The 14230-nt window shown below is 41.7% G+C and overlaps 1 protein-coding gene across 6 annotated transcripts in view; it reads right to left on the bottom strand.

The window, feature by feature from the left end:
• Positions 1 to 14230, bottom strand: part of JAK2 (Janus kinase 2) — a 274729-nt gene that overhangs the window by 86450 nt on the left and 174049 nt on the right. For all 6 annotated transcript variants that reach the window (XR_008844274.1, XM_056522184.1, XM_056522199.1 and 3 more), the window contains 3 exons: positions 10490 to 10635; positions 9074 to 9395; positions 6768 to 6887 (listed from right to left, as the gene is read on the bottom strand). Coding sequence is in view for 5 of the 6 variants with exons in the window: in XM_056522184.1 (XP_056378159.1) it covers positions 6768 to 6887; positions 9074 to 9395; positions 10490 to 10635 (588 nt within the window). In the remaining variant the exon portion in view is untranslated. The remainder of the gene's footprint in view (positions 1 to 6767; positions 6888 to 9073; positions 9396 to 10489; positions 10636 to 14230) is intronic.

Genomic DNA, 14230 nt, shown 5'->3' on the forward strand with positions numbered 1-14230 from the left:
ACATAGATGAATGTGCTGGCAACAAAATCACACAAAAATTATCAATGGAAATCAAATTTATCAACCCATTGAGGTCTGGATATGGAATCACACTCAATATAGTGGAAAACCAAACTACAGGCTGATCCAACTTTCATGTAATGTCCTTTAGACAAGTCAAACATGACATAGAGGAATAACTTCTGACAAGGACGTCTCCTGGCAAAAGTGCATAGAAGTGCTATAATGGCAAAGTGCCATATACTAAATAATAAATGCAGTACATGTGGTGGGTAATGCATGCAAAACAATGCACACCGCGTATAATGCATAAATATACAATACAAGAAAAAGAGTGTAGCTGCAGTATAGCAGCAATATAGAAGGAGGGGATAAACATCCAGCAGTATATAAAGAGAGTACAAAGATGCAAAAATAACAAAAATAACAAGGTGCACACTGGAGCAATACCCACATGTAACAGAGCAAATAATAGCGTGGCCAAGGGACGTCCACCCCTATGATCGTTTCGGACTATGTCCTTCTTCCAGGAGTAGCCATCTCATAATGAGGGTGAGTATATATAATGAAGGTAAACCAATCGTAATGCGCATGTCATATAGTTATTAAAGACAGCTGTGTACCTGGTTGATCCTGCCGCATCCTGCGTCCTCTCGCCTCCAGCGCAGCTGCGGTCATGTGGCCTCCGGCATCACGCGCCCGTGGTCACGTAATCGTGCCGTCGGGCCCAGGGAGATGACAGGGCCGGGGTGCAGGATGTGGCAGGATCAACCAGGTACACAGCAGTCTTTAATAACTATATGATATGCGCATTACGCTTGGTTTACCTTCATTATATATACTCACCCTCATTATGAGATGGCTACTCTTAGAAGCGATCGTAGGGGTGGACATCCCCTGGCCACACTATTATTTGTTCTGTTACATGTGGGTATTGCTCCAGTGTGCACCTTGTTATTTTTGCATCTTTGTCCTCTCTTTATATACTGCTGGATGTTTATCCCCTCCTTCTATATTGCTGCTATACTGCAGCTACACTCTTTTTCTTGTATTGTATATTTATACATTATACGCGGTGTGCATTGTTTTGCATGCATTACCCACCACATGTACTGCATTTATTATTTAGTATATGGCACTTTGCCATTATAGCACTTCTATGCACTTTTGCCAGGAGACGTCCTTGTCAGAAGTCATTCCTCTTTGTCATGTATATATTTTAAAATTGTGTTTCAGTAATAAAGACATTTTTGTTATTACTTTAGTCTGCTACAGTTTTCTCTTCTTTAGGTATTAGTTGGGTAAAAGCCCTGTCCAAACTAAATTAAGACCTATTTGATTAGCAATAATTTGGGATAGGGATCGACCGATTATCGGTTTGGCCGATATGATCGGTCGAAATTCACGATTTTGGACGTTATCGGTAATTACCTTGCCGATAATTCCCCGCCCCCCACACCGCGCCGCACCCCCCGACCGCGTCGCACCCCCCACTGCACCGCCAAGAGACCGCCTCCCCCATTCCCGGTTTTATAATTACCTGTTCCCGGGGTCCGCGCTATTTCTGGCTCCTGCGCGTCCTGTGTTGCGCAGCGCAATGACGAGTGACGTCCTCCACGCGATGTCACCCTCAGTACGCACAGTGACAGCTCAGGAGGACGCCGCAGGAGCCAGAAGAAGCGTGGACCCCGGGAACAGGTAATTATAAAACCGGGGATGGGGGAGGCAATGGGGCTTTGGCGGTCTCTGGCCAGGGCATTGCGGTGGTCCGGCGGGGGGGGGGGGCGGAGGCTTTGGCGGTGATACGACTCAGGACCCCAGGACAGGCAGGGGGAGAGTAGCGGGTGGCGGCGGCGGTCTCTGGCACCACAAAAGCCGCTGCAGTTCATTGATTTAAAGCGCCCGCTTTAATCCAATGATCTGCAGCGGTGTCGCCGGAATATCGTTATAAGTTATCAACTATCGGCCCTAACCGCCAAAGAGTATCGGCCCTAAAAAAACGATATCTGTCGATCCCTAATTTGGGACAATATGTTCACTGAGTTTTTAGAAAGGTTACAGACACACAAACGACAGCAACTTTAAGATATAGTTGCAAAACAAAAACAAAATGGATGAAATGCTTATAAGATAAAAATGCATCTGTATTTCTACCATTAGCTGTAGACTTTAATAGACTTTTAACAGAGAAATGGATGACGCATTTACAAGTACATTAATGGGATTTTATCCCATATAACAGGTGGCAACACGTTATATAGAGCAAAATAGGCCTCCATGCCCCCTCCCAAAGACTTGCATTGAGGGGGTGGGGCGTGACGTCACAAGGGGGCGGAGTCGTGACGCAACTCCGGCACCATAGTCTCTGACCCTTCAGACACGGAGCAAACATCGCACTGTGCAGCTGCCACAGTTGGGTGTCTACATGAGAGATTATGGGGGTCCCCAGCGGCAGGACCCCCCCGTGATAAGAGATCTTATCCCCTATTCTTTGGAAAGGGGATAAGATGTCTTAGGGCCAGAGTACCCCTTTAAGCACATTTTTAACAATATAGAACTCAGCACATGTAGACACAGTGATGGCAAATGCAGAACTTTTATTCTGTTCTGAATGTATTCTGTTCTGAAATTATTAGTTCATACAAATTTGGTTTATAACCAAAATAAAAACTTTGTGTACTTTATGAGGAATGAAAACAAAAGTGTAAAAAATAAATAAATAAATATTTCAGGAAGGAAAAATTAAAAAACTTTATTATTTTTTTTCCTTTTGTGTCACAATGTAAGATAGCTTGCTGATCACTTGAGAAAAGTGACTAAAACAGGAAACCTGACAGTGGTAAGATTTGTGAAAAGTTCAGTAACCCAGCACACCACATGGTAATCTGTTACAAAACACAGACATTAAGTAACAGAATGCTTACAATGTGTATTTTTCTACAGTGCACTTCTTCATAAACTACAGTGACCCCTCGACCTACGATGGCCCCGACATACGATAATTTCAACATGCGATGGCCTCTCAGAGGCCATCGCATGTTGAAGGCAACATCAACATACAATGTTTTTTTATGTCGGGGCCATAGCATAAACGGCTATCCAGCAGCGCAGACTGCTTCAGCTGCCGCCGGATAGCCGTTTATGGTGCCCCGTGAGCTCCCGTGATGGTCACTCACCTGTCCTCGGGGCTCCGGCGCATCCTCTTCAGGTTCCTCTGCATCGTCGGCGCTCTCCATCGACGTCATCACGTCGCTGCGCACGCCGTGGATCAGCGTGCGTAGCGACGAGATGGCGGCGACGGAGCGCGCGGATGCCGGGGAAACAGAGGCCTTGCCGGAGCGCCGAGGACACCTCGGGGACGCGGTGACAGCGATGGACGGCGACATCCCGGGCAGCGGTGACGAGCGGTGACTGTCCGGAGCGGCGGGGACATGTGAGTACAACTTCGTCTAACAGTGGTCTACAACCTGCGGACCTCCAGATGTTGCAAGACTGCAACTCGCAGCATGCCCGGACAGCCGTTGGCTGTCCGGGCATGCTGGGTGTTGTAGTTTTGCAACATCTGGAGGTCCGCAGATTGTAGACCACTGTCCTATACTTTACATTGCACGGATCCCTCAACATTCGATGGTTTCAATAAACGATGGTCCGTTTGGCGGATTACCATCGTATGTTAAGGGACCACTGTACAACAAAGCATATACGCTTTGGAATTTAACGATCTAAAAGACTGTTTCCCGTGTATGGGAAAGGTGCAGTGGCACAGTGGTGCACCTGGCCCACGGAGTTTAAACAGCGATACATCACTAATTACCCCTGCCGGTTGTATAGTATACATGGGTGCATAGCGGGGCTGAGCTGTGACTGCACAGCTTATGTTGAGCAGGAGACATACATTGAATACTTGCTACCCAAAAACTGTAAAAAAAAACTAAACTGGTTTACAGTAACCCCTTAGGGCTATGTGCCACCCCAGCAAGTGTAGAGTTAACTGGCGCCTGGCGGCAACCCCCCCCCCCCCCCCCCCCCGAGCTGTGACTGGTCGGCACCGACTGACCTATCACGGCTCCCGGCAGGGGAATATAAAGTAACAGTATTAGTATAGAGCATAATTAGAGCACGCCCCTGGTGTCATTGGTGAGTGTGCTCCGAGGATGACACACGTCAGCTACAGGATCAGCTTAGATGCCGGCCGTGCGCGTGTCTAGCATTTACTGACGGTCACTCTGCCAATGTAGGGGTGAGCTGTGAGTACTGCTCCTAGGTGGATTGTGTACAGTTTTTATTTATGGAAAGATGGAACAAATGGGATACTAAGTGGCATTATTGTTTTCTTCCATAGGTACTCTGAAGGGGGTCATGTGAGTGTGAACTTTGTTGTATGTATACTTTACCACAGGACATGGAGGTACTGGAGATACAACATTTGTTTTTGTACTCTCTTTTAGGTTTTACTGTGACTCCAAGGGAAGCCAGATCTAATGATCAGCTCTAAATGATTTTGCACGTGCAATGTGGGCACCAGTCTAAAAACACTGTTAATGACACCTGGTGCTTTGATTAACCGACGTAATTGTATATAGTTTTTGGGAATTGCCCCTTGGAGCTGGTACATGAAGTGCATTATGCTCAGGGACATGTAATTACAATATTTCTTAGCAGTTTTTTTCCTTCATATTGGTAGGGCAACTGCCTGGGATACATCCGGCGACTGTGCCCCATTTGATCTTACACTACATCATTAAAGCTGTTGAATTTTGTGTGCATGTTATCTTGAGTATAATAAAAGTTTTAGTAGCACCTTCTGTCAATAAAACTCTTAAGCTCCTGTTTACTTATTTGTAAACTTGACATGCATCATTATTTGATTTATTTTTGTTAGCAATTTAAAGGTATAACTGCAATACTATGTTTTCTTTTCTCTCTCTGAGATCAATTCTATTTTCTTAACTGGCTAACATGGTCCCAGACCCTTGTCTTTTTGTGTTAAGAATGTCACATCTAAGAGGAGTGTTCATAAATCAGTTTGTAATCTGGAGATAACATGTATGAAACACAGCCTGCAGAACTGACAGACCACAAACTCTTAGCACTGCAGTTGCATAATGTTATCTGTTTAGAAATTTGCTACCTGAAAAAAAAAAAAAAGCCTTGACATAAGAATTCTGCTTTAGGAATCTAACTAATAATCTTCAGTATCTAAATATGAACAGATCATTTAAATAAAAAAAAACACACACAGAAGAACCATGCTCTTTATAGAAAAATAACTATTCTCTTTATCATACTGGTTATCTGTCTACAAAAAAAAATCTGACTGGTTGCTATGGGCCGAACAATATTTTTCCTTGTTAGTTTTGAGAGATGTTTTCCATGATGCAACCTAATAGAAAGTAATATTAGCATAGCTATTTCTGGTTACACTAAATCATCACTTTCTTCCTAGTAAACATAGGGCTGAATATTAAAAGGAGGAGGGGCTAATTTAGTAGAGAAGGCTCAAAGCATGAATACCTCTGGGGAAGCTGTGACATCCCTGTGCTAAGTGTCACGCACCCGCTGGAAATGCATCTTTTGCATCTAGAGTGCAATGCATTTGCTTGTGGTATCCGCAGAAAGAATAGAAGATTCTATTCTTTCTGCAGACGCCAGAATCAGAATTTTTGCGTGGAAATTCTGCTGCGTGAACAGAGCAGAATCCCATTGAAATCAGTGGAATGTTCGTGCGGAACATGTGTGAACATAGCCTAAGGCAGCCAAATGCTTGCCTGCCATATGCCTGGACCCTGAACCTTCTTTTATATGCTAAATGATCCATAGCAGGAAAGAGACCATTGCTTTCCAAGGCATAGAAAACAAGCATAAAAAACATGAATAATAACTCAGAGGTTAATAACCATGCATCCTTTGGTAAATCTTCAGAATGGGGAATGCGCACCCTACAGTCATAAAGACATATCTATGGATTTCATAAATTGTGAAATGAAACATATCCTAAAATTACTTTTGTGACAAGTACCAGAGAGAAGATACAATCACTATCTGTTATTTGTGTCTAACACTTAAGAGGGAGGCCACTTATTGTTCTATAAGCATGCCTTCCCTCCACCTCTACCACCCATGGGTGGGCCTTGAAACTTGAGTAAGAACTCTAAGGGTTGGGTAACACATGCCGTATTTTGCTGCATAATTTGTGCTGCTGATATTGCTAACCATTGACTTCAAAGTATAGAAAAATACGGCATATGTAACCATAACCTAAAGGTGTAAATCCAATGAAGTGGCAAATGACTGGTGTGCTTACTAGGGGGGGGGGGGGAAGAGTTCAATTTCTAATTTTAAGTGGGTACCAGTCTTCAATGCCAGAATGTCATAGCCAAAAATTTCCATTGCTTACCGTTCAAGTAGTTAGGTTTTCTACTGATTTTATCTGTTGGTATAAATGATCTGTTACGTCATAAGTTATACCACCAGGTATGAGCATGCTCAATATCACGGGATATATACGTCATGCATCCTTAAGGGTTTAATAAAAGGCATTAGAATATGTTTGTTAGGTTTTTTTTTAAGTTGCTAACTGTCTAAATGAGTTGCCATTAAATAAAATAAAAAAACAGTTACTCGAACATTTCATCTTCTTTGTGGTATATTGTGGGCCATGTTCCCACCTCCCCAAGTAGAGGAGGTATTTTAACAAACAAAAAAAAAAAACACAACAACTAAAAAACTTTTGAATCTAATAAGTTAAGTAAAAAGAAATTAATTACCAGAGATTTGTTGTCGTGCTTGTGGATAGTCACTATTCTACTTTCACTGGAATCATCCTTGCTGGCTTGTTTAATGCTCACATCAATGATGTCAGGAAAATCACAGTATGTCTGTAGGTCCTGTCAAAACACAATGGAATTTAATTAATAAGAAAAGATAGGGCTAAAAAATACATTTAACAGATATCAAACAAAACATTTTTAAAATTACATTTAGCTGAGCCTTTAGCAGAAATACTGGCCTCTAGACGCTTCCTATAGCCTATAATGAGTGTCTGGATTCTGGTTGAATGGATTTTGAACCATTCCTCCTACCATCTTCAGTTCAGTTATGTTTGATGGTTGCCGAGCATGGACAGCCCATTTCACATCACACCACAGATATTTAAAGGGGTACTCCGCCCCTAGACATCTCCTCCCCTATCCAAAGGATAGGGGATAAGATGTCAGATTGCGGGGGTCCCGCCGCTGGGGACCCCCGGGATCTCGGCTGCAGCACCCACCTGTTGCAGTTTGCGGAAACACTGGAGGCTTCGGCTCCCGACCACAATGATGTGAGATCGTGACGTCATGACTCCGCCTCCCAATGCACGCCCCGCCCCTCAATGCAAGTCTAAGGGAGGGGCGTGACATCACACAGGGGCGGGGCGTGAAGTCACACAGGGGCAGAGTCATGACATCACGATCTCCCGTCACCGTGGTCGTGAGGCATTAGGACGAGAGCCTCCAGCGCTGCCGGAAGCTGCAACAGGTGAGTGCTGCAGCCGAGATCCCGGCAGTCGTCAGCGGCGGGACCCCCGCGATCTGACAGCTTATCCCTTATCCTTTCGATAGGGAATAAGATGTCTAGGGGCGGAGTACCCCTTTAATGATATCCAGGTCTGGGGACTGGGATGGCTATTCCAGAAAATTGGACTTGTCCCTTTACATAAATGCCAGAGTACATTTTGAGCACTGTTCTGGGTCGTTGTCTGGTTGCAATATCCAGCCCTGGCGTAATTTATACTTTGTGACTGATTCCTCTACATTATTCTCAAGTATCTGCTGATATTGAGTGGAATCCATTTAATGTTCAACTTTACCAAGACTCCTAGTACAGGCACTGGCTACACAGCCCCACAGCATGATGGAAACTCCACCAAAATTTACTGTGGGTAGCAAGTGTTTGACTTTGTTTGTTTGTATGATGACCAAATAACTTCAACTTTGTTTCATCAATTCACAGCACCTTCTTCCAAAATGAAGCTGGCTTGTCCAAATGTGCGTTTGCATACCTCAAGTAACTCTGTGGGGTGTGTGCAGAAAAGGCTTCTTCTGCTTAAAAGGAAAATCAAGGAAATTGTCAGGGATGCCTAAACTTTTGCATATGACTGTATATATGCACACATGCTCTTTCAAAGGCAGTTTTGTAAGCCAGGTCTGGGCTGTGGATTTGTGGTGTTTTAGAGTGGTTTGCGACTTTTTGTGCAACATTTGCACTTGATAAATCCCAGACCACTGCAAAGTGAAAATTGAAACTGACTATTGCAAGATTGTTTGCAGCTTTCTAAATACAGCCAAAAGATGCAAAAAATAAAATAAAATATAAAAAGGGCTTTGACAAACGTGCAACGTTTCATGCGCCAAAAAAAAAAAAAAATGAAAAATAAAAAAATAGATGTTTCAGAATTGCTATTTTCAAAGAGAAATTGAAGAGTGCTGAAGAGTCCTCTGTAAATCTAACATGGCTGCCACTTTTCCCCCCAGCATTGGTTGGGAGGCCGCTATAAAAATTAGACTGTCGGCTGACTTATCTAGTTTAGCTAGCCAATTTTACACAATAGCATCTCAATTTATAGGTGGGGATGATGAAAAAGTGTGACCTATTCCTAAACACAATTAAAGGGGTACTCTGTCCACAGACATCTTATCCCCAATCCAAAGATAGGGGATAAGATGTTTAATCGCGGGGGTCATGCCGCTGTCCCCCCACGATCTCTGTACAGCTCCGTGGACATGAATAGAGGGGGTGTGGCGTGACATCACAAAGGGACATGGTATCACGTCTCAGGCCACCCAAACCCAGAGTTCTAAACATACTGTTTAGAATGCTGGGTGCTGCAAGGAGATCGCAGGGATCCCAGCGGCAGGACCCTCGCGATCAGACATCTTATCCCCTATCTTTTGGATAGGGCATTAGATGTCTGTGGGTGGAGTACTCCCTTAAATAATCCATTAATTATGCACATTGTAAAAACTTTGTGGTTGCATTAGCCTTTCTCTGATCTTAGACACATGCCCCAGAAAACAAAAGGGTTTGTCTTTACCTGCTCATCAAATGTATTCTTTTCCTTGGCTCTGCTTCTCGAATAGCGAATTCCTTCATTTGCACTAACCACAACAGTTGCAAAAACCTCTCCTCCTGAAGGATCTCGGAAAGTTTCTTTAACTTCAAATTGTTCAGAGTAAAATGCTGATTGTAGGGTTTCTAGGTTTATGAGATATTTCAGTTTTAAATCTCTGGCCGTAGCTTTGCATTGGCTAAATTGTTGAATAAAACTTCGGAATCTGTATCTAATTCTCTTGCGAGTCAGAATATGATAGTCTTGGATCTTGGCACGAATACACTTTGGTAAAAATGATTTGTAGCTGCACAGAAATAAGAAACAGCCTCAATTTACCAATAGTTCAGATATGCAGAATCTGAGAATTTTCCATAAGTTTTAAATGTCTCACGATAAAAGCCTGTTTCATACACTACACAAATTTGACCAAAGATTAATTTCTAAAGATCTAGAACCTTTGACATTCCCTGTAGTTCTATGACTAAAGAGCTTCAGGCAAGCAGTCAGTGGATTTTCATAGTCTATAAATGGTAATGGGAAGTTCACATGACATCATGAAACAACCAGCAATTTTTGCCCCATAATATGGGACTGAAGGTAACAGGCATCAATAATAAGCATCAATAATAACAGGTTTAAGAGAATATATCTTAAATAAGGATTTTAGATGTAACTAAGGATCATTGGTAGGGATATTGGTAAAAGGTTATTAGTAAAATATAAAGCTCTTGGTTAAGGGAACACTAAATACACAGACCACATTTTGTGATTGTGCAGGATTAGAATAAATGTAGCAGTTATTTGTGTTTTTGTGTGTCCTGTTTTACTGTTCAGCTCCAAGCTCCTATGTAAATACTGCAATAACGGACACAACCTATAGACAGGTGGGGCACTGTTTTTGGAAGAAAGCAGCCATGCATTTGTAATCCTGTAAAATTCAATTAATGAGAAATAGTGACCAAACTGTTTGTTAGTTTCTACATTTTCCTGATACAGTCTTCTGCAAGTCCTGCAGAAAACACAGGGGGTTAATTTACTGCTGATCTCTTCCAATTCTGATTGGCAGATGAAAGAGGGAGGCGGGGCTATGCTCATTATTTGTCTCTGATTTTAAACAGTGCAGTGGTAGAAAGCTCAGCCCTCAATAATTTGCCTTTAAAGCCAGACAACAAAAAATGACAGAGAAGAAAAATAAATATATTAAGGAAGAAATTGCTGGAATTAAACTTTTTGGAGATTTTCTATGTTTTATGTTTCTGTACATTATCTGATAATTAAAAAAATAATATAAAAAAAGGTGTAGATAAAATATGGATCTTTTGCAACCATTATTGCTGGGTTCTTAAATGTTTTAATAATAATAGAACATAACATAAAATGTGTCTACTGGTAAATTACCTGTTAGCATTGTATATGGCAATAGGGCTTTCATCTTTTTCACTGGCCATACGCATCATATCAAGAACAGCCATTCCGAGGCACTCCTCTTGCGTTTCATGTGTTATGGATACTGTTATCCAGCCATTCAGAAAATCATCTCGCCACTGGGGAAAAATAAACAAATAAAAGCTTAGCAGAACTATGGCATTTTACTGTTGGATTAAATGTTGCACCTACATACCCATATAAGAGCTTGTTTTTTGCGCCATCAATTGTACTTTGTAATGACATCAATCATTTAATAACAAAATCTACCACAAAACAAAAAAATATATATTTAAGGGGTGAAATAGAAAAAAAAATGCCATTTTGTAACTTTTGGGGGCTTCCATTTCTACACAGAGAATTTTCAGTAAAAATAACACCTTATCTTTGCTCTGTAGGACCATATGGTTACAAGGATACCCAATTTATGTTTATTCTATTTTACTACTTTAAAAAAATTATAACTAGAGATTGTCATATTCTGACCCCTATAACATTTTTATTTTTCCGCATATGGGGCTTTTTCATAGGTTAAATCATTTTTTCAAATTTAAATATTTTTGGAAATTTAAAAAAAAGGTTTTACTTTTCACAAAATATGAAACATTTTATAATAACTTTTCATATCTCCCATTGTTGACCAGCAGAGAGAGATAACATGAGGAATCTGGTGAAAGCAATCAACTTGTCTTGCTGCTGCAAATGAGACCACGCCCATCTACCTTCCTCCTCTGTCTATGTGCAAAAGGAGAGGGATGAGCAGTTTTGTAGTTTTTTCAATTCCACTTTCACCATTTTGTTGGTGTCTGGAGAGTGGTAAAGAACAGACTAGATGTCTCTGAATAGGTCACTGCTCCTCAGGGACTTCAAGAAAATGGTGCTGGCTCCCACTTTCATTTCACCTAGCCTGTGCTATGCAGATGTGCAGTAAGCAGCCCATGCTTTTCTATGAGACACTCTCAGTCTTAACTTTATGCCCTGTGCCTGCCATAAATCAACTGTGTAGGTGTTGTGAAGTGACCGTAATGGCAGCTCCGGTACATACTTTATTAATAAATATTAAAACTACATTGTCCTAAAACTAAATACATAAATACATAATCTTGATAGAATCATTTTATTTATAAAAAAAAAAAAATTAAATGGTGACACATTCCCTTTAATAGGACATATTCCCTTTTTTTTTTTTTTTTAAGCCCCATAGGGGGCTATACCATGCACTCTTCTGATTGCATATATTAAACAATGCTTTGCCGTAGCATAGCATTGATCAGTGTCATTGGCGCTCTAATGCTCTAGCCTGCATAGCAGGCTAGGAGCAGCCAAAGACTGATCGGATGGCGAGGAGGCAGGTAATGACCCTTCCGCTATCCACTCAGCTGATCGGGACCCGCAATGTCACCGAGGATGTACCGATCAGCGCCACTGAGCTACCGGCAGCGTAAACCCCACATTTAAAGGGTTAATGCCAGGGAATTTAACCGGTTTTCCACTCCTGAGAACGGTTGAAACCCTGTTAAAGAGACCAGGGTGTACAGGTCTGCCCTAGGTCCATAAGTCCCAGGACGGGAGTACGCACCTGTACGCCCTGTGACCTGGACGTGTTAATAGTTACCAAATATGACAATACCACATATTTACTTTATTTTTGTTTACATTGTTTTATTTGGAAAATGGGAAAAGGGGGTGATAAAACATTTTATTAGCGGAAGGGCTTATTCACATGAATACATTTTTTACTTCACTTTTTTTTTTTATAGAATCTTTCAACTGCACGCACTGATCAGTGTTCTGTCATAGAATTGATCAGTGTTACTGGTGCTCTGCTTATACCGGCTGCTTAGGCTGCCTTTTTGCTGAGCTAGCCAAGATGTAAAATCCAATACCTTCTGCACTGACCACAGTGTCTAAAGGGTTAATGACGGGCAGAGGCGGTATTATTAGTGACGAGTGTCCTGCTACTGGTAGTAGTTGATACTCACAGCTAAGAAACTCCTGTGCTTGTTTTAAAGTCACTTAATGCTCCAGGGCGTAAAATTACACCCTGGTGTGTTAAGTCCCGGATGTAAGGGCAAACATTTATGTCCTTAACAGGGTAATTCCTTAAAGGACTACTCCGGTGGAAAAAAAATGTTTTAAATCAACTGGTGCCAGAAAGGTAAACAGATTTGTAAATTACTTCTATCAAAAAATCTTTACCCTTCCAGTACTTTTAGCAGCTGTATGCTACAGAGGAAATTCTTTTCTTTTTTTAATAAATTTTTTGTCTTGTCCACAGTGCTCTCTGCTGACACCTGATGCCCGTATCAGGAACTGTCAAGAGCAGGAGAAAATCCCCATAGCAAACCTATGGGGATTGTGTATCAAAGTAACTTTAGTAAAAGAACCTATATATATAAAACTCAACGTGTGTGTGTGTGTGTATGTATGTATGTATGTATGTATGTATGTGTGTGTGTGTGTGTGTGTGTGTGTGTGTGTGTATGTTCCACAAAAACTTTCAAACGGCTAAAGATATTAACATGAAACTTGGCACACATGTTGCTTATATGTCAACAACAAACATAGGATAGGTAATTTAACCCTTACTTACCCCCATTTGCCAGGGGCGGGGCTTATGTTTAAAGTCCCATGCAAGGGACGGCTGGAGATATTTCGATAATACTTGGTCACATGTTACTTATATGTCCACTTAAAATATAGGATAGTTAATTTAACCCTTAACTACCCCCATTTGTGAGGGTCGGGGTTTTTGCTTTAAGTCCCATGCAAAGCAATGGGAAATGTATGTTCCCATATAATTTCCGTATGGCTGGAGCTATTTCAATACCTGGTATACATATTATGGGTCGGGATAGGAGGTCGGGATAGGAGGAGGGGATAGGCGGACGGGATAGGCGGTCAAAATAGGAGGTTGAGATATGAGGATGGGATAGGAGGTCGAGATAGGAGGTCGGGAAAGGAGGACAGGATAGGAGGACAGGATAGGAGGACAGGATAGGAGGACAGGATAGGAGGACAGGATAGGAGGACAGGATAGGAGGACAGGATAGGAGGACAGGATAGGAGGACAGGATAGGAGGACAGGATAGGAGGACGGGATAGGAGGACAGGATAGGAGGATGGGATAGGAGCTTGAGATTGGAGGACGGGATAGGAGGTCGGGATAGAAGGACGGGATAGGAGGTCGAGATAGGAGGACGGGATAGGAGGACGGGATAGGAGGACGGGATAGGCGGTCGGGATATGACAACAATATATGAGGATGGGATATGAAGTCAAAAGCTTCCTCCTTTATTTATTTTCCTCCCCAACAAGGATTAGGAAGGAAAAACCGGGCAACGCCGGGTACTCAGCTAGTTACTTTATAAAAAGTTGCACAAACACTTGCGTCAATTTATGTTTATTCTTTATTCTGTGGGTCAACATGATTAAAATATGTATTAATGCACTGTTTAAAAAAAATATATTTTAACAAAATATGTATGTGTAAAATTCCTTTAATAGATCCCTATAACTTTCTTATTTTAGCTAAAGCAGGGATTTTTGCGCCGTGCTCTGTAGTCTTTGTTGGTACCACTTTTGGGTACAATTATTTACTTTTCTTTTAACACTTTTTTTTGTAAAATGGGAAGAGGAGTGGTTTAAATATTTTTTGGGGGAGGGATATATTCACACTTTAAAAAAAAAAAAAAAAATGCTTTTGTATTTGTA

The sequence above is a fragment of the Hyla sarda genome, chromosome 1 (genome assembly GCF_029499605.1).
Source record: "Hyla sarda isolate aHylSar1 chromosome 1, aHylSar1.hap1, whole genome shotgun sequence".
In the NCBI taxonomy this organism is placed as follows: Eukaryota; Metazoa; Chordata; class Amphibia; order Anura; family Hylidae; genus Hyla; species Hyla sarda.